This window comes from Artemia sp. Qi Xiang Cuo, chromosome 5 (genome assembly GCF_049724085.1).
Source record: "Artemia sp. Qi Xiang Cuo chromosome 5, ASM4972408v1, whole genome shotgun sequence".
Classification (NCBI taxonomy): Eukaryota; Metazoa; Arthropoda; class Branchiopoda; order Anostraca; family Artemiidae; genus Artemia; species Artemia sp. Qi Xiang Cuo.
Window position 1 is genome coordinate 33,019,547 of NC_142798.1, and position 21,421 is coordinate 33,040,967.

General features: G+C 35.8%; 1 protein-coding gene across 3 annotated transcripts in view; it reads left to right on the forward strand.

The window, feature by feature from the left end:
• The window catches only part of LOC148952048 (ras-GEF domain-containing family member 1B-like), a 421,272-nt gene that overhangs the window by 152,446 nt on the left and 247,405 nt on the right, over positions 1-21,421 (forward strand). For 2 of the 3 annotated variants that reach the window (XM_089089509.1, XM_089089510.1), the window contains exon 1: positions 10,589-10,722. Coding sequence is in view for 1 of the 3 variants with exons in the window: in XM_089089511.1 (XP_088945637.1) it covers positions 8,515-8,565 (51 nt within the window). In the remaining 2 variants the exon portion in view is untranslated. Of the gene's footprint in view, positions 1-8,514; positions 8,566-10,588; positions 10,723-21,421 lie in introns of those variants that run through there. The other variant, XM_089089511.1, reaches the window with a different exon arrangement.

The following is a 21,421-nucleotide window of genomic DNA, read 5'->3' on the forward strand; positions in this document are numbered from 1 at the left end:
ACTGTGACAATCTCTTTATATTTCAAAGTTTAGTTTGGATTTTTTTTCGTTGGACTGTAAAAGTTGGAATTGTCATTGTTACATTCTCTTGATGTTTCAAAGTTCATTTTGGATTTTTTTTCGTCTAACTGTAAGAGATGGAATATTTCAGTAGTGTTTTGTCATCGTTTATCTTGTCACTGTTAAATTCTCTTGATGTTTCAAAGTTCATTTTAGATTTTTTTTTTGAAATGTAAGAGTTGGAATATTTCAGTAGTGTTTGTCGTGGTTTACCTTGTCATTGTTACATTCTGAAGATGTTTCAAAGTTCATTTTGCATTTTTTTCGTTGAAATGTTAGAGTTGGAATATTTCAGTAGTATTTTCTCGTGGTTTAACTTGTCACTGTTACATTCTCTTGATGTTTCAAAGTTCATTTTGGATTTTTTTTTTTTTGGAAATGTAGGAGTTGGAATTGTCACTGTTACATTCTCTTGATGTTTCACAGTTCAGTTTGGATTTTTTTCGTTGAAATGTAATACTTGTAAAACTTCATTAGTGTTTGTCATGGTTTACCATCTCACTATCAAATTCTCTTCATTCTTAGAAGTTCATTTTGGATTTTTTTTTTGTTGAAATGTAATAGTTGGAATTGTAACTTTTAAATTATCTTAATGTATAAAAGGTCATTTTGGATTTTTTTTTATTTGCACTGTAATAGTTTGATTATTTAGATAGTGTTTTGTGGTGTTTTACCTTTTCACTGTTACATTCTCTTGATTTTTCAAATTAATTTTGGATTTTTTTTTTTCGTTTAAATGTAAGAATTGGAATATTTCAGTAGTGTTTGTGGTGGTTTAACTTGTCACTGTTACATTCTGAAGATGTTTCAAAGTTCATTTTGCTTTTTTTTTTTGTTGAAATGTAAGAGTTGGAATATTTCAGTAGTGTTTCCTCGTTGTTTACCTTGTCAATGTTACATTTTCTTGATGCTTCAAAGTTCATTTTGGATTTTTTTCATTTAATTTTAGGAGTTGGTATATTTCAGTAGTGCTTTTCAGTGCTTTACTATGTCACTGTTACATTCTGAAGATGTTTCAAAGTTCATTTTGGATTTTTTTTTCGTTGAAATGCAAGAGTTGGAATATTTCAGTAGTGTTTTGTCGTGGTTTAGCTTGATACCGTTAAATTCTCTTGATGTATCAATGTTCATTTTAGATTTCATTCGTTGAAATGTAAGAGTTGGAATATTTCAGTAGTGTTTTGTCGTGGTTTACCTTGTCACTGTTACATTCTCTTGATTTTTCAAAGTTCATTTTGGATTTCTATCGTTGAAACGTAAGAGTTGGAATATTTCAGTAGCGTTTGTCGTGGTTTACCTTGTCACTGTTACATTCTGAAGATGTTTCAAAGTTCATTTTGGATTTTTTTCGTTGAAATGTTAGAGTTAAAATATTTCAGTAGTGTTTTCTCATGGTTTACCTTGTCATTGTTATATTCTTTTGATGTTTCAAAGTTCATTTTGGATTTTTTTTCATTGAAATGTAAGAGTTGGATTATTTAAGTAGTGTTTTGACGCGGTTTACCATATCACTGATTCATTCTGAAGATGTTTCAAAGTTCATTTTGGATTTTTTTTTCGTTGAAATGCAAGTGTTGGAATATTTCAGTAGTGTTTTGTCGTGGTTTACCTTGCTACTGTTACATTCTCTTGTTGTTTCAAAGTTCATTTTAGATTTTTTTTGAAATGTAAGAGTTGGAATATTTCCGTAGTGTTTTGTCGTAGTTTACCTTGTCACTGTTACATTCTCTTGATTTTTCAAAGTTCATTTTGGATTTCTATCGTTGAAATGTAAGAGTTGGAATATTTCAGTAGCGTTTGTCGTTTTTTACCTTGTCACTGTTACATTCTGAAGATGTTTCAAAGTTCATTTTGGATTTTTTTCGTTGAAATGTTAGAGTTAAAATATTTCAGTAGTGTTTTCTCGTGGTTTACCTTGTCACTGTTACATTCTTTAACTTAGTTAAGAAGGCATTGTCCAATAAACAATAATTTACCATATCAGTTTAATTGAATATTAAGAAAGTAGTGTCCAATAAGCAAGAATTTACTCAAATTAGATGATAGAGACCAAATTTGTCACTTCAACCAAAGTTGTTGGGTGTGGAGACAAAGGTCCTGAGCAGTCTGAGGTTCAGGCAGTGAGTCCCAGGGGCGGATCCAGGATTTTTTTAAGGGGGGGGGGGGCGCAAAATAGGTCGATCCAATAAACTTGCGTTAGGAGCAAGTTTAGTTAACGCAAACTTGCGTTAATTAAGTAAATTACACTACTTTACCCTACGTTAGGGGGGCGCGCCCCCCCCTCTGGATCTGCTACTGGTGAGTCCACCCCTTCTGTAATATTGAACTTCCATTTTGACAAGATTAACATAGGTCATTCTTACCTTTTGTCCACATTTATTTTTGAACATGCTTAATCATCTTTGTTTTGAAATTCTTTGTGTAGAAAATCGAAATACAGGACCAGCTGCCCTTGAAAAAAAAGAAGAATAGGCAGCTTATGTAGCATATTTACTGGTGACCCCACTCAGGTCATCAGCAGGGTTGCGAGTTTGCCACCCGGTTATAAAAAAACAATAGATTCTAGTGATTTTTGGTTGATTTAGTGATTTTTCACAATAATCTAGAGATTTATGTTCTGGTTTAGTGATTTTTTCTTGTTTAGCGAACATAAAAATAACTAGAAATAGTGATAAAACACTAGGGGTGGCAACCTTGGTCGTCAGTGAATGTGTTACATCAGCTGTTCCTTACAAAGGTAGCTGGTGCTATATTTGGATAGTCCCCTGTGGATTTGTAGATGACCACGGTAAAAAGAAGTAATCATCTGATTGAAAGAATCCCAGGTTCACATATATAGGTCACATGCTTGTATTCTACAATTGCTGCACAGCATTACCAATATTCTTTTATGTCGGCAGCTTGCGCCAAGCAAAGGCATTGCTTAAGAATAAACTAAACACTAGGCCACCTAAATTAGTAAACACCTCGTGAATGACGATGATGGTTGATTAGATGTCAACGCTTTAGCTTTTTTTGAAACTATGCGCTGATTTTTACAACACAGTGTTACAACATTAGATTTTTGAAGAAAATTATGCATATAGAATCTATGAGAGTTTTTCTGCCTTCGTTCGAAGAAGATCAAGCTTACACTGAATATCCCTAAAAATATTTACTTTAGCCTAAATTTCTATGAATTCCTAGAAACAAAATAAGTCTCCATAAATGAAATGGTTTCCCCCCGAAATAGGGAGAAATTCCTAGAAGTGTAATCCCATGTTTTTATGCCTGCGCACCTTTTTGTTTATTTCCGCATATTTATGTTATTTTCCAGTCTGACGGGTTCCGTTGATGTATATATAAGTTAACTTTAGGGGTCTAGGAGGGATTTACTACTAGTACTAACAACTCACCGCAGTACCAAGTCGCATGAGGTTACCACAGCTACCCACGCTCATCCCAAATCTATTCAAAGCCTCCGTCTTTACACCCTCCCAGGAAGTTCCTATTTCCGTTAAATCTTTCCTTACAATATTCTCCCACTCTAACCGAGGACGACCTGCTTTTCGTTTAGCCCTAGAGTTTACAATAGTACTTCTAACTTTTAGTTTTGCTGCGGAACAACTTTTGTTTTTACCAAAGACAGAAAATAACTTGAATTGTGACTCATTGGACATGAGAGAAGTAAATACATGAAAGAGAAACACTGCTGCCTCTAACGTTGCTTTGACTGGAATCTTGTAAATTTTTTACGACCCATCAAAATTTTTCGAATTTTTTATTTATTTATATTCTCGTTCGTATGGCCTCTACTCGTTTTTCCAGTTCTTTGTTCTTCTTCTTTTTTGCCTTTTGCTGCTTGTTTCCTTGATTTGTCGTATTTTCCTCAGAAGCTGTATTACTTTGGAATGTTAATTTCATCTTATCGTCTCTGTTATGCTTAAAAGTCATATCGAATATTTTCGTACTTCTGAGATAACTGCCAAGAACTTTTGTTAAGCTGCCCTCAAAGGGAGGATCAGCAGGGTAATATAGATCCTGATGACCAAGGTGGAATTGAACATACACTGCTCAGCGGACGGTTTTTGGCAATTGTTTCAGAAGTTTGAAAATTTAAGATACGCCCTTTAGGCGTTACAGAGACGGTATTTTCTATGTAATAGGCTGTCATATCGAGCTCTGCTTCCCTTTCGCTAGAGTTGAGATTATGTCACAACTATTTGTATTAATAAAAATTGTCCTTATTATTCAAATTTTCCGATTCAACACCCTATTTCACGACCAATTCAAGACCTAGGACTCCTATTAAGAAAATCAATGTTCTACAGCATCGTTTGTAAGCGCTTTTAGCGTCGAGGTGCCCCCTAAAAAAGGTTAAAAGCTAAGTCAGTTACCTTCATGACCCTCGTATATTAAATAATTATCTGAACCAATGGACCTGTTTGATTAGTAGAGCTTAATGTTCTCTTTAATTACTAGTTAATAGCCTACATACAATTTCCTTCTGGATCCTAGCCCCTAGCTTGATATACGATGATCTTCATTTTTTAAGTTTTCATTATGTATTTTTATGTGTATTTGATTAAAATACATCAGTCAATTAATTAAAGGTTGATCAAGCATAACCGTTTAGTTTTTTTTTACTGACTACGGATCCCTATCTTAGAGATCACGACTCTCCCGAGGGTTTGACCCCCCCCCTTCCTAGTTTAATAGACGATGTTCTACAACATTATCTAGATGTTTCACATCTCAAATTTTTTTAACAGTTCCTGATATCCCCATTCTGTCAATTACACCCCCCCCCCCAAAAAAAAAAAATAGAAAAAGACAACTCACCCTCATCCACTTATAACCTTCTGCCGTTTCCTGTCTCAAAAAAAAAGATGTTAACATAATAAAAAAATGATTAAATTGGAAACTGAACCTGAGACCTTCCGAGCAAAGCAAACGTTACAACTACTACATTATAAAATAATCTGAAATGTTCTTCAATAAATTGTGATTCTTGAGCGAAATTCTCAAAATTTTCTCTCCTTTAGCAGACCCCTTCTCTGACCCCAAGCTGACCTTCTCCTGCCAAAGGGGTTACACATGCCAGATATGAACCCAAGTAATCCATTCGAATGCATAACGGTGACTCTCTTATCTTATAGTTCTTATTTTGTTGTTTTTTCTCTTTTTTAAAGAAGAAAGTGCGTAAAACTAAAAGTCAAATAGTGTTATCTACACGAATTGTCATGCATTTTGTACAAGTTCTAAAAAAAAATCGTATCTTTTATTGAAAGTTTATGGTGTTTCATATTTATCACTTGTAGCTAACTAATATGAGATAGCATTGAACAATACAAGGTGGAATTGTTTGACTATTCAATATCACAGTTTTTTTTTTGTTTTTTTATATGGCAAAATGCGTAAAAATAAGTGGCAATGAACGTTATCTATAGAAATTATCAGATAACAATACAATTGTGTACAAGTCTTAGAAAATATTCTTATCTCTTAATGAAAGTTTATTGGCCTCTTTATATATTTCATCGATAGAATCAATTTTGTTTCACAATCTTTCAATTTTTACAGAAAAAATTGATTCCCTATTGAACGTGTTATTTATGAGCTATTATAGGGGCCGGTCTACCAGGGGCAAACCCAGAGGCGGTTTTCGGGCACGTGCACCCTCCCCATGAAGGTCAAAAGTTTCACTAATTTCAGTGGCGGAGGGGCAAAAGAGCCAATAGGAGAATCTCAGTTTTATTGATGCCCCCTGCATTAATTCTGTTTCCACCCCTGGTAAATTAAATTAACAATTCACGGTCTTTTTTCAGTAAAGCCTTAGTTGTTCTGGTCTTGAGAAGGCATGGGGGTAGTCAGCCCTAGTGATGTTAATTTTTACTCGTTTTGAGTTTGACTCGGCTATTTATTATAATTTCTGTTCGTTTTGAGTTTCATTTAATTGTTGATGGTGATTTATGGTATTTTTTACGCTTGAAAAATTATTTGACCTTATTTCTGCCCATTTTTGGTTTAATTTAGCTCTTTACTTTTCTTTGAAAACTTATTCTATGGAAAGTTTTTTAAATTAATACAAATATATGACACCGCCATTCAGCCAGGGGGGCTGGCACCCTCTTGCCTCCCCCGCTTATGGGTGGGCATGATAGGGGAGTCTTTGTTTTATTAATGCCCCCCGCATTAATTCTGTTTCCACCCCTGCATTCTACCATTTTCTCTGAAAAAAGACCTACACTGTCATTTCCACTTCCAAATTGTAGATTACCTTATTCATGTAAAATTTCCACACTATTTGAATGTATACAAATGCTCATAATTTATAAGAATACATATGTGGCAACTTTTATGATCTCTAAAATTTTATTATTATTAGAAGTATCAAGGAAAGGGCACGATATCCTACTAATTAGCTTCTTATAGGTTTCCAGTTTTTTGTCAAAGTTCTCACTTTTCTAGAGTTTAAATCTTCTTTGCCCATAATGAAAACCAGTCTCTTTAAAATGGTTGTCGATTTTTATAGCCTGAACCCTCTTAAAGGTTTCATTTATATTCCAAATTTGGGACATTGTGTCTTCTAATTTGTGACAAATTTGTGTCTTCTAACCATGGACAGATCTAGGGGTGAGCTACCTGGTTTAAACACCCCTCCCTCTCCCCCGAAATTTTTGTACGAGTCATGCAAAGGCGTCCAAACATGTAATATATATTTACGGGAAGTTTTTCTCTTCCCCCCCCCCCCCCGAACAAAAATCCTGGATATAACCCTGCTTTTAACAATAAAGAAAAGGGAGCACCAGATTCCTGAAAGGTTTATTTTTTTATTATATGCTTTAGACCAAGGAAAATATCTAAAGGGTAGGCTATGATTCTACAGAAATAAATGTTGTTGAAAACCTTCTGTATTTGATTTTTAATCAGTTTACTTTTGACCAAGGCCGTACCCAGAATTTTTTTCGAAGCGGGTTGCACTCAATTTATTTTTTTTGGGGGGGGGCTTACACAAAAAAACTTAAAAAACGCATACAAAATTTGTTTACTTCCAATTTTGTTACGTTTTTACGAGTCAGACAAACATTTTGGTGGGGGGGGGGGTTCAAACCCCCTAAACCCCTCCCCCGGGATGGATACGGCCTTGCTTTTGACATCATTATCTAGCAGCGTAACCCAGACTTTTTAACTGAAAAAAAATGTAGTACATATGCCATGTAAAGACATACCAAGATGTCCAAAAATATTAATTAATTTAACTGCTGTATAAATGTGTTTTTAAAGAACCTGTATGGGGTTGGATGGAATCTACCTGGATTTTTCGTACGTTCCATCCCCTCTGGTATCAACTTTCCGTTGGTAGGAACGTTCGTAAAAGAGCTGTTTGTTAAGGACTGCCCTTTGGTAACTATATTCGTGAAAAATCGAAACACAGAATCTTTGTAGACGTAACTATTTGAACCAGCATTTGTACTGTTTTGATCATTCTTTTTACGCTGCATCTATTTGCATTATTTTTTACCTCATAAAAATGAATTTTCTAAACAGTGGCTGTAAAGTTAGGCTTAAGCCTCCCTGGATTATCATTTTTCAGGTTAGTGGGCTGCCTGGTAGCATTGAAGGGACAGTCCCCCCCCCCGCTTTCCGAAGTGTGGGAAACAATATAACGAACCTAGTCCACAATTTTAATATATAATGAACATTTAAAATGCATCTCCATAGTAGGATCATGCCAGCCTAAAATAAAATCCAGGTTGCCACCCCGGTGCTTGTCGCAGATACCTCTTAAAGCTGACCTTCAAATAAGAAGACGTAATTAGCCATCATATCTTTTTCTTTTTTTACTAGGATGATGTACGGCTTATACTTAACTCTTGACACGTACGTAGGAGGGGCCTTCATGTCCAAACCCCCTCCAAATAGCCGTATTTCGCATTGCTGATCCCTAAGATTTGTCGTTTAGACAAATTATTCCTCCACCCCTCCGTACAAATCCACATGCGTGCCTGCTTAACTTTATTTCGAGTTTTGTAAATATTTCTAGGTACTTACTTATTATACCAGACACACTCGAGAAGTGAAATCAGGTTACTCATAATGAAATATACCAAAATATGATGAAAATATAAAACTTTAGAAACAAAATTATGGAAAGTACGACAAAGAATTATGGAAAGCAGGACGCCCGGAACGCATTATATTAAATATCAAACCTAACATAACCAAAATACCAACTCTATATATTAAATTAAAATATACCTACATCGTAGTTTTTCTACTGAGTCTAAGCTAATTGTCTCTGAATACAGACAGATAAAACTGGGTTTTCTCACATCTAAGAGAGCAAACTTATTGATTGTGTCTCGTATAATACATAAGTACCCATTTCGAGTGTTCCATCAGTACCTAATTTTATTGCACCCTTCCTCTTGTGACACGTTGCATACTGAATATTCGTTTATCTTTTTTCAGAGTAACAGGAGTCAGCCGGCAATCGGTCTGAAGCAGACGCCAAAGTCAAGGGTAAGCCTAATCATTAACCTTTTCTGATCTTAAAAATTAATTCGAATTCTCTCGCCCAACTCGTTACTCATCACCCTGTTCTTTCCGTTCGCGAGGGAATTTCTCCCTCCGTGGGGTGAATCATTGATCGCTTTTCGGTGGCAGGAGATCGTCTGTCACTTCTCTTCTGTGCTAAGGTGAAATGAGTCTTGCTATTCTTACTTGGCTTTTTATCGTGCTGCGGGACAAACACAAGAACCTTTCTATCAGATGAAAAAATACGAGATATTTATAAAATATATTTCAGATTCGCTAATGTAATACAAGTTTACAAAAAAACTCGACTCAGTTTGACTTTTACGGATATTTTTTTCAGTTGAGAAACAATTTTCCTGCCGAAAGTTTATTATTTCTTTGATTATTACACAATTTCCCTATACTTTTATGCTTGTTTATAATTTTCATTTACTATGGTGTTTATTTTTATTTATTTTCAAACGCTTTACTTCACTTCAAATGATTTTTATTTGTGTATTTTGTTGTACTTGGCTATTTTGCCCACAGACTCACACATGTTTCATACATTAGGTATATCTTCAATCTTCCGTTGCTGAAAGAACTTTACAAAATCACAAAAAAATAATCAAAACTAACAGCTATTACAAATGGTTGCTGTTGCTGCTACTATGAATTGAGTCTAAACAAGTTTATACCTACTAGCAGACCTCCACCCGCTTTCGTCACCATTGTTGGTAATTGTAAAATACTAAAAAATATTTAATTTTGAAAACGAAGATGTTTAGAAGTAAAATCTGTCTTTGGTCACATAAATTAATTAGAAAGGTTGTGTAGGAAGTGATAATGGCGAGGAAAAGTAGAGCTAGTAAACAGGGCCACTTCCAGGGAGGGATTATTTGGCTTGTACGTGCTCCATTACAATTTTTTGTCTAACTTTTGAATCGTTTTTGGGAAAAGAAATCGAAAACGGGTATTTTTATCATGAGTAAGATAAAAAAAACTAAAAGCCAGGCAAGGTGTTCAGACAGTTCAGGCCCTAATCTTACTTGACACCTTTATTTAAGTCCATGAAAAAAATTCTTGAGGTATCCCCACCTAGCCCCCCAAACAAAATCTTGGGTCCTGCGCAGATGATAGGTAGTAATTCGCATAGTGGCACCAAATTAGAACATGTTCTATAAAACAATTTGTCTTTTTTTATGTGTGCACCTCGGTCAAGGAGGCTACAAGTTCTGCCAAGGGATATGGCTATGAATCGCTGAAGTTAGCTGTCTGTGCATCTATATTAGGGCATTTGTCTATATATGTACAAAAAAAGGTACTTGTGCATTATGTGGTATCCACCACTATAGACTGTACAAGCAAATACTAATGGAAACCCGTCAAACGGGTATTTGCAAGAGATAAATTGATCGTAAAGCGTGATTTCTCATTGAATTTACAATATTTAAACTGTTGTTTTTTGTGGGGTTTATGGGGGGGGGGGGGTACCTAGGCTAGTTTACGTATTTAATATATGCTATTATTTACCCGTCCCCCCTAATTTGAAAATATATAGCCCAAATTTTTTTCTAAACTATTATATATCATCCTATTTTATTTCATTAGCTTTAACCAAACTTGACTTCTTTCATGGGTACCGTATAATGCATAAGTACAAAAAAAAACAATAATTCGAATTTTAATTTAGAAAGACTATCAAGTTTCAGTACACCCTCCCTAGCACATATAATTAACCATTGTCCACCCGTTTTATCATCGTATTTCCCATCGACTTTTACCCAAGTACCATTGTTTATAAATTATTTTTCGTGGGAAAATAGCTTTTTCAATTAAATCATAATAAATGTATCTAAATTATACCCTTTTTCAAGTAAAAGGAATGTGGGGTTATTTCCATAAAAAGGCAGCGCAACCAATGAAAGACATAAACAAATAATCACGTTTTGGGTGTAAAAATGTGGATGCACGTATACGCAGCTCTTGCCTTGGGATGTTTTAAAAGAGCGACCGTCGGGAAACTTGACTCACACCAACAATTTAGTTGATCCAAAACGTCTAGCGACATATCAGGAACAATGTGTTATTAAATGATATTTTAAAGGATATAAGCATGAAAAACTTGAAAGTTTTTGGATTTGATACTATGGAATGCTAAAGGTGAGTTTATTTTTGTTTTTAGTTGATTATTTTGTGTTAATTTAGGTCTATTGAAAAGGATGTAAGAGAATTATGCAAAAGTAGATATTTTAGGCCTATAGAAAAATGGGGTAAATTCTAGGTTAGGAGCTCGGTCAATATATACCAAATCATATTATTGAGTTAGGAAAAAAGTGAATACACCATTCAATGCCTTTTTTTTTATGTTGACAATGATTATAGCCTAAAAATACTTTCAATTGTAATTGGTTTAAAGATCCCCTCCCCCTATAGTGACCCCATCCGGGGTAGGTTAGGTTGGGGTACGGTTGGTATAGCATAGCCGTTATAGGGGGGGGGGCCTTGAATTAAATTGCGATGAATTCATTTCATAAATGCTTACTATATTAATAATAAGCATAAAAAAAAGGCATCGAATGGTGTATTTACTTTATTTGAAACTCAATAATATGATTTGGTATATATTGACCAGGAGCTCTTTATGCAGTTTGTCTATTAGTCAGGTTATCATGTTTCCTTCCATTACTATGCATATTTTTAAAGCGTTTCCATGAAAGTTGTGTCTCAGCCCCAGAACTGTTCTAAGGGGGGTGCGCAACCGGGTCAGCTGCCCCGGGTGTTGCAGTCGGAGGCGTTGTGGCTGGGAGGTTGCCCACTTAGATCAAATTTTTCACTTTGATTTGTTTTTTTGCTTATGTTTGAGACGGAAGGGGAGAGCTGTAATTAGTGTTTCCTTGCAGGCCACCTGGTAAAGTTCTTCCAAATTATATTATTAACTTACGCATTAAGTGAATATACCACTCAATGCCTTTTTTTATGCTGATTATGAATATAGTAATAATTTATACTGGAAATTAATGTCCGCCCCCCCATATATATGCTAATTCAGGTTATATATTACTACATTAGGGGGTGGGGGCACATTTTGTTTCTGGTGTAATTGGGAGGTAACTTTAAACTTTACCCCCACCCCCCGAATGTAGAAATATTTACCCTAAATTGGCATATATAGGGGGGGGGGGGCTGAAACTCATTTCCGATAGAAATGATTATTATATTTGTAATCAGCATAAAAAAAGGCATCGAATGGTGTATTCACTTTATTCCTAGGCTAACTCAATAATATGATTTGGTAGAACTTTACCGGCCACCAACCCTGGGAACGCCTCTGCTCAGCCCCCCTCCCCTGGACGGGCCAAAGATAGCCCTAGGCCTTATTCAAAACTTTGCTGATTTTTTTTCAAATTGTTATTATTTCGCAGTATGAACCAACTGTTGGTGAGAAATATCCTAGTACAAAAGAGAATGCAAACATACAGAAGCAGAAAAGTTTCGTATATGTCCATAGTCGTAGTCCATAGTCTAGGGCTGTATTTGGCTGCAATAGGGGTAGAAACTCGCGGTAAAGACTCTTAAAACTGGAAAAGTGTTGAATAAACCTGAAGCACAGGGGGGCATTTGAAGAAAGCCTTAAAAAGTACTGAAAACTGCTTTAAAACAATGATAAATGCTTACTTATCTCATTCCTAAATGCTAATTGCTTCAACCACTCCCCCCCCTGCCACTTCTAGACAAAATATAGAACCCACTGTATATTTTCCCACTATACACAATAACGCAATTTTTCCTTTGCCGCTTAAGCAGCGTTTCTGTTTTAAAATGCTAGCAAAGATACTTTCTTAAACCACATTGGCCTGCCGCCTGCCATATTATAAAGAAGAAACGATCAAAAATGGGGTTGTTCGCTCAAATCGCGGATATTGGTGAATAACTCGCTTTCTGGTTTTTGGGAATTTGGTTTTAATTCTTCAAGTTTTGGCTTTTATTGAATTTTTTTCATCTGTTAATCTTAGTTTTTTCATTAGTTTATATTGGTTTTGTTTTTTCACATTGACTTTCCGCATTTGCTTTTGGTTTTTTCTTTGTATTTTTTAACATTTTCCTTAAATATATTTTTGTTCGCGCTGAAGAAGAGAGGCGTTTGTCCTCTCGAAATATTTGCTTTGTGTATTTTTTCAGGTTTTTGTTTGGCCTAAAAAACATTTTTGATCGTTTCTTCTTTATATAAAATGTTAGCGTTCGCTGTTGTAAAATACAACGGGAAGATATGTAGGCGGGAAAATGTGAGCCAATTCAGATTTTTGCGAAGTGGTCCCCCTGTATACACCTCCAGAAAACTAACCTCACAGATTTATAAAGTTATTGGGTGGGTCTATCCTTCTCGACCAATAGCTTTTTGATGCCTTGGAATGGTCAAGAGATATGCGAATGAAATAATCGAGGGGGCCACTTTCTGCCACCTGGTATAAATCCATGAACGCCACGTGTGCCGCACAGTTCCGCCACACTTGGCACGTTTTACCTGGTGTAGTGAAAGTAGATTCACCGTTGATTCAGCAATTGATTTAAAGATCAAGTGATGTCCAAAGTGGTATCTTACAGCAACAGTCTAGGCTCCTTCCCTGTGTTTGAGGCTCGAAAGATTCTATGAGAAAAGGTTCTAGCTTAAAAAAATATTAAATTTGGCTTAGAACCTGGCTCAAATCTTGTTAAACGCCTTCCTACGCCTAACAGTCCAGGAGAAAGCCAACTGTGAGTCAAACTTGAAAAAAGTGTAGAAAAAAAGTCCAAGTAGAGAAAGGCTTTGCGAAAATGAAATAATTCATATCAAATTACAATTTTTTGGATTCTGATATATTTAGTATTATTTAGTATATTAAAGAAGTTCGGCATGCAGTTTTAGCATATTTAACAAAAAAAAAACACTGGATATTGCACAGAGTTTTTTTCTTTCTTTCTCTCTCCTTCAGCTCTTTTCTTTTCTTGTTTATCTACCTTCTTTTCTTGTTTATAGCTCCTTTCCTTGTTTATCTACCTCTTTTTCAGACTTCTGATATTTTTGAAGATTCGATAGTGAAATAATCTGAACGGGTTTATTCTCCGAATAAAATCATTTTTTCGAAGATAGCCTCACAAGCACGAAGAACCGGGAGGTAGCTACCCGAAATTGCCATATTTCCAGCCATTTTTTCGATGTAGATCCATTCCTGAAATTTGTTTGAAATTCTAACTTTCCTTTGTTGTAAACTCTTACCTGACTTGCAGCTAAAGGCGCTAGGAGAAATAAAACAATACTGATACTTTAAATAATTGGGATCAAGGAGGTGGGGGTGGAAATGACACTCGTCCTCTTGAAAAGACTAAACTTATGTAATAATCGTAAGATTTATAACATTTTGAAAAATATGACACTTTTCTGACGCAAAACTTTTCCCCATAATTTTACTTTGTATTAAACAATTTTAAAGGTTCGCCCTGGAAAATTTTGGGAGGCAGCCTTACTTTAGCTCAATCAACGGAGCTTTGCCTCCTAACTTCCAAAGGGTTGGCTTGTGGGTAATATTTTACTGTATGATTCGTTTTAGTTTGCATGTATTCTGCTTCTCGTCAGTCTTTATAGTTTGTCATGGCAGAAACAAACCCAGAGGAATGTTCCTGGGCAGCCTTTCTATGTATCCCTGTATTTTCCTAGATCCTGGACTATACAAAAATATCGTGACTTCAGCGGTTGTCATCATAATTTATGTTTAGTCTGCCCGTTTTTAGCTGTTTTTTCGTTTCGGCCCCCAACGGATTTTTTTTTCTTGCGTATATGGCTGTCTTTCGCCCAATTAGTATCTTATCTTATCTTTCCATGTTAAAACTCCAGTCTTGTAGTAAAAATACGGAATATTAATAAATAATATTGGAACGTTGCTGAAATCAAGATCTTCCATATTTTCCAGGTCGTTTATTAGATGTTTTCTATTAGGAGGCTAGTCCCTGATGTCTAGACTGAGCAATTTGTTATTAAGAAAACACTTTGAAAGGCTATAAATCGATCCGCGTTCTGTTTCGAACGAGGTATGTTCCTGTGCAGCCTCTGCATGTATCCCTGCATCTCCCTAGAACCTTGACTATACAAAAATCTCGTGACTTTCAGCGATTGTCATCATAATTTATGTTTAGTCTGCTCGTTTTTAGCTGTTTTGTCGTTTCGGCCCCCAACGGATTTTTTTTTCTTGCGTATATGGCTGTCTTTCGCCCAATTAGTATCTTATCTTATTTTCCCGTGTTAGAAGTCCAGTCTTGTAGTACAAATACGGAATATTAATAAATAATATTGGAACGTTGCCGGAAGCAAGATCATCCATATTTTCCAGGTCGTTTATTAGATATTTTCTATTAGGAGGCTGGTCCCTGATGTCTAGACTGAGCAATTTGTTATTAAGAAAACACTTTGAAAGGCTATAAATCGATCCGCGTTCTGTCTCGAAAAACTTTGATTAAACTATTAATGGATTATGTTTGTTTTTGGTGGTGAATTTCCATTGATAAAGAATTAAGAATTTGTCTGTAAACTTGCATCAAAATAAGAGCTATTTGTAAATAGCGACGAAGAACACACTGCCTTTCCAACATAAACAATAAGTAGAACAACAGGGAATTTTTTTTATTTTTTTATACAAGACAGTGGAACGCAACTTTAAATGAATATTTCGACCCTATATCCAAGGGCCATCCTCAGCAAAACAAACGAAGAGAATAAAAAACAATATAAAAGAAACTTACATTAAAATTCAATCATTAAAACTGAAAAGAGTTTTTAAAAAATTTTCTAAAACAGCCCTAATATCATTACTTCAAGGGAAGTTCAGAGTCCTGGTTGAACTTGCTGAGGACGGCCCTTGGATATAGGGTCGAAATATTCATTTAAAGTTGCGTTCCAATGTCTTGTAAAAAAAAATTTCCCTGTTTTTCTACTTATTGTTTAAGAGCTATTTGTTTGGAAACCTCTAGTTTGGAAATATTAAGTATATTTGGTAATGCTGCTCCGACTCAGGAGCATTAAAACTTCGACAAAAAATTTAATTTCCGGTTTGCTACTCACAGCCAAATTCAAAATTTCATTTGCTTCAGATTAATAAATTTCTAAAAGGTATCATTGACGCACGTTTGGCTACATCAATGACAATGCTACGCGAAATTAAATATTACTACTTCTACTGATTACAACTGACTCTAGCACAAGTCGCTTGAGGCCAGCACTGTTGCGCACGCTCCTCTTCTTTCCCGGTCTGAAGTTTCCCTCTTTTCCTCCTTCCCTGAAATTTCCATTTTCTTCAAATCCTCCGTGATGACCTTTTCCCACTTCACTCGGTGACGACCTGCTTTCCGTCTGGCCTCAAAGGGATGGCCAAAAAGTGGAATCTCTGACAATCTATCATCTTTAAGACGTGACCTAGCCATGTTTACCTCTTTCATGTTTACGCCCTAGAAAGTAGGATCGAACCACATTTTTCGTACAGATTATTGCTAGATGCACGAAGAGTAAAGCAAGGATCTAAGATTATTCTTACATAATCCCCCTGGAAAACATCTAACAAATCCTCCTCCGCCTTCCGAAGTGCCCACATCTCAGAACTATACTTGACCACTGTCATCACTCTAGCTTCCAATATTCTAATTTTGGTTGACAGACTTGTCTTCCTATTCTTCCAAATTTTTTCTTTTACTTTGAAAAAACTACCTGTGCCTTTGACTATTCTACTTTTAACATCTTCGCTGCCTCCACTATCTTTACTTATAATCCTACCCAGGTAAGTAAAGCTACGTACTTGTTCAATCTCCTTGTTACCCAACATCACCTCTTCACCTTCGTTTTTAAACCTATTCTTGCACCCTGACGTCTCAAAACGTCCTAAATTCATTTCTTTTGCTAAAATTTCATCTGGGACAATCATATCATCTGCGTAATCTAAGTCTAGGAGAATTTTACCTTCCTATTTGATTCCAAGTTCTTGCATAGCCTTTCCTTGTTCCTTAATAAAAAGTCTATCTCAATAATCCATAGAAACAGGGATAGGACATAACCAAGGCTGTATCCAGGGGGGTTAGCGGGGATTGTGTCCCCACCCCCAAAATGTTTGTCTTACTCGTAAAAATGTAACACAAATGAACATAAACAAATTTTTGATGCGTTTTTTAATATTTTTTGTAGCCCCCCCCCCCGAAAAAATCCTGAATACGACCCTGAGCACAACCCTGCTTAATTTCAACACAATTAAGCACTGGACATATTAAGTATGTGTGGGAGTGGGACATATTAAGTAAGTGTACAACGTGGTAGATGGGGTGCTACCATTTCGAACAACCGTCACAAGCACTAAACGTCATTTCGTCGACAAGGAAAATTCGTCAGAACGTCGACAGTCATAACATCGACGGGTCATAACATCTAAAAAAAATTTAGTTGCTATGACTTGTCGATGTTATGACTGTCGACGTTCTGACGGTTAGTGGTTCTGACAGATTTTCGTTATGAAAAAAATTTATAAATTTATATAATAGTAATAAGAATATAATAGTTTAGAAACAAATTTCGGCTATATATTTGCACATCAGGGGCGTGGGGGTAAAGCATAGCATGTATTAAATGCGTAATGACGGGTACCGATTGTGACTGTCGATGAACTGACGTGTCCATGTTGTGACGGTTAGTGGTTCTGACGGATTTTTGTCGATATTACGACGGATTTTGTCGATGCCCAGATGTTAGTGCTCCTGACGGTTAGATGTTATGACGCCTTCCCGTGGTAGATATGTTTATTTATGAAAAAAACAAACTCAATGGGCTAAGACGCTGCTTAACAATTTCTTTGTACACTACGAACTTGAATTCCTTTTCCGGCGAAGTCCAGGCTAGTAGGACCATGACCATTCGAAGTCCAGCAGAATAATTGTTTGACTTCAAGCAAGATTAATTTAACCCGAATACTCCTACTAATTCAATAAAAATCAGAATATGTGATAGAACCTTCCTGTTTCACTCCAGACCAATCTGGACTAATGCAGATTAATCGGAACCAATCTGTGAAATTGATTATCCGTGGATGCTGTTACGTCAATTATTCCTAAAATTTGAGATATTAAAAGACAGAATAAGAAAAAGCCTCAAATGGGAAGCTACACACAACTTTAATTATGCAAAATATAATGTCGAATTTTGACTTTATTTTATCAGATTGAAAAACCCTTTTTCAAACCAACGCCCTACGCCTAAATCAACTTTAGTAGTAATTTATGGCACAATGGGTTTCAGTGGAATGTAAATTTAAAAGGAAACGCTGTTATGCTTTTCATTTCGGAAATTCTCTGTATTTATTATTGCTCATCAAATGTAGATTTGTTTATATTGACATATTGACGCTTGGAGATATGGTAATGCGCTTAATAGCTTGCTGACATGAGCATAAACAAAAGAAGTTATTTAGACTAAACATATTTGATCTATTAGTGACCAATTAACGGAAGAATATTTTGTCGCTGATAACTTTCTTCAAGAGCCTTTTGATAGTTATTGAATATTGACTATTTGTCAAAACCACAGTACAATCAAATTCTTGTGAACTCTAATTAAAAAAAAATATGTATTATATAAAAAATGGCTCTTGGTCCCTCAAATATTCCTAGAACCCCGTGCCGATGGCATGTTTGAAATACCTCATGCTCTTACCAAGTGAAAAACAGGAATTATTGTCAGCAAATTTGTAACCATAGCCAAGGGTGTACCCGGGATTTTTTTTTCACGGGGGTAACTTTTAAAAAAGCATCAAAAATTTGTTTATATGGATTTTTTGTTACGTTTTTAAGAGTCAGACAAAAATTTCGGGGAGGGGAGTTCAAACCCTGAACCCCCCCCCCCGGGTTGCAGGGTGGTACTTGAGCATAGCCTTAGGCATGTTTCCTGCAAAAGGTATTTGAGGGGGAAGTTTTGTAAAGGTCGAAGAAAAACTTCTTGTTTGCGTTTAGGTATTTTTAATTAGAATGTTTAGTTTTATTAGTCTGATATACAATAAATTTATGTTACTACTTTCTTTTTAAATCTATTCAAACGAATGATTTACTTCAATTTTTAAACCGTTTTTTTTTTCATTATAAAATCGAACAAAAACTAAATATTGCTTGCAAAGTAAGTTCTTACCCCCTCCCCTGGAGACAGCAGGGTAAATAATAAATCTTATTACAAGAGATTAATCAATTTAGTTTTGTTGATCTAATATAGGCCTACAATATATTTCTGTTAAAGTTTCTTCTTTTTAGGTCACATATTGTTTCAAAGAATGACTTCACACAGTTTATGAATGTTTTTTTCGTTATAAATTCCAAAAATTTAATATTGCTTATAAAAGTAAGCTTGAAAGGGCGTGTCTCCACCTTTGAAGGGGGAGGTTAGTAAATATTCGAAAAAAAATTTCTTGAGTACCGGTAGAGTCTCATTTCTAATATTCAATTTTTGCCATCACAGACTTATGGTTCAACTTTGCAAGTACTATGAATTTCATCACTCTACACAGTATAATGTGTTTCAGCTGGGGCCACTTTTGAATTGACGCCACTTATGCCTGGTATCATCAACGTTTAGAAAATTATACCCACTAACATCAGGAATTACAGTTTGAACTAGACCCCGGTGCCGCGCCGATAAGGGAAGCCCGGCAGCGGCGGGGCCAAAATTAGCAGCGGTGGCGCGCCGGCAAAAGATTCGGGCCTATTCATGAGTTAAAAACTTCGCAAGTCCCTGACTGGACGCTGGTCTTCTTCTTTGTTATTCATCAAGAGAAGTAGAAATCTGGTATAAACGAAATGGCTGTGGCGTTTCAGATCCCTTGCATAATAGTTGAAATAATAGATAATAGATTCGCTGTGGCATTCAATAAGATCCAAGGGATCTAATTAGAAAGGAACATACACAAATCGGATTTTTATGCTTATTTCAAATGTATAAATTTTATCAAGTTTAGTGTTACCCATCAAAAGTTACGAGCCTGAGAATATTTGCCTTATTTTTGAAAAAGGGGGAAAACACCCCCAAAAGTCATATATTCTTAATGGAAATCACACCATCAGATTCAGTGTATCAAATAACACTATTGTAGAGATTTAAAGCTCCTATATACAAAAATGTGGAATTTTGTATTTTTTTTTCTGCCAGAAGAAAGATCACGGATGCGTTTTTATTTTTTTTTTTTTCCCAGGGGTTCTCAACTGATAGTGAGCAGTTGTGAACTTCACCCATTGTTTACATATAGTATTTGTTATTGGAAAGTATACAGCCATTTTTTTGGGGGAGGGGGTTTGAGGTTGGGGTGGATTTCTAAGGAGAGAATCTTCCTTTGGGAGGGAAATTTCTGGTGAGTGAATATTCTAGGGGAAATATTACACTAGAGGGGGGGGGGGGGGTTGACAGAATTACTATACGAAATTCTTTTTAATTGTCTTACATTCTCTTTGCCAAATTTTTTTATATGGAGTCATTCCGGGGGGACTATCCGGGTGCTTTTTTCCGCGGGTTTTATTTTTTGGGAAATAATTTCCACGGAAGGGGAAGGGAGCATTTCTGGAGTGACTGAGAAACCGATTAGAGATTAAAGTCTTATTCCAATGAAAAAATGCTAAGGAGAATTTTTCAGGGTGAATCTTACACAAGCAATTTTACAGAGAGGGGGGGGATTCTCAGCGATGAAGGAACTGTCTGGAGGGACTTTGACGGGGGGGGGTGCACTTTACGTTTGATGAAATTTACATGGAGGAGTTTTCCGTGAGGGGAGGGTCATAGTTTATAGAGGTTGAGCCAGATTTACTTGTATTACTTAAAAAACGAACAGGAATTATGTCATATATGAAGGGTTGCCCCCTTCTCAGTACCTTATTCTTTACGCTAAAGTTTGACTGTTTACTAAAATTGAAACACAGGGGCTGTTTAATTAGGATAGGAAGCTTTTTTTAAAAGTGTTAACAGCTTTAGTGTAAAGAGCAAGGTATTGAAAAGGGGGCGACCCGTTATATTCGGGTTAAATCTGCCCAAATTAATATGCGAATTGTGTTTTAATTTTCATGCACGGTGAGCCAAAATCAAACCTGTATTATTTGAAAAACGTTCAGAAATTAAATAAAAACAAGTTGTTTTTTTTACTGAAAGTATGGAACGACATTAAAACTTAGAACTAACATCAATTATTCTGAATATGAAAGGGACTGTCCCCTTCGCTACGCGTCACTCGTTGCACTTAAGTGATGTTCTTTTTCAACACTGTATGTATTAAAACAATGAAAACCTTAGCCGTAGCCGCGAGGCAATGAGGAGGGGATATTCCATTCATATGTGAAATATCTTTTATTCCCGTAAAGTTTCTATATTACTCTCTAGTTTCAGTTAAAAAAAACTTCTTTTTTTAATTTAATTTCATCAAGACGATACTTTTGTCAACATATGAAGAACCGTGTATATTGAAATTGTACAATCTGGTTTATGCAAAGTAACACAAGAGATGAAAATTAACGAACAAGAGAGTAGTGAAGAATTATGGTATACGAAGTAATATTTGGCAGGGATAGTCACTAGTGATAAATCAATAGGGGTAGCACCGTGATTGGGTGATTTTCGGGAAATCAAATTTTTTTTCGGGCTGATACATAGATTTTCGGGGAAATCCCCAAAAATTCGGGGATAGTGCAAGCCCTGCTTGATTTCTAATCAGGAAAATCGAAATACTTAACCACACGAGAAAAGAAAAGCTCCAACTTTGCGGTTGACGCAATAAAGAACTGCCGCAAAATTAATTCAAAGTCAATCGAACGCCGCCGCCTCTGCCGGTGG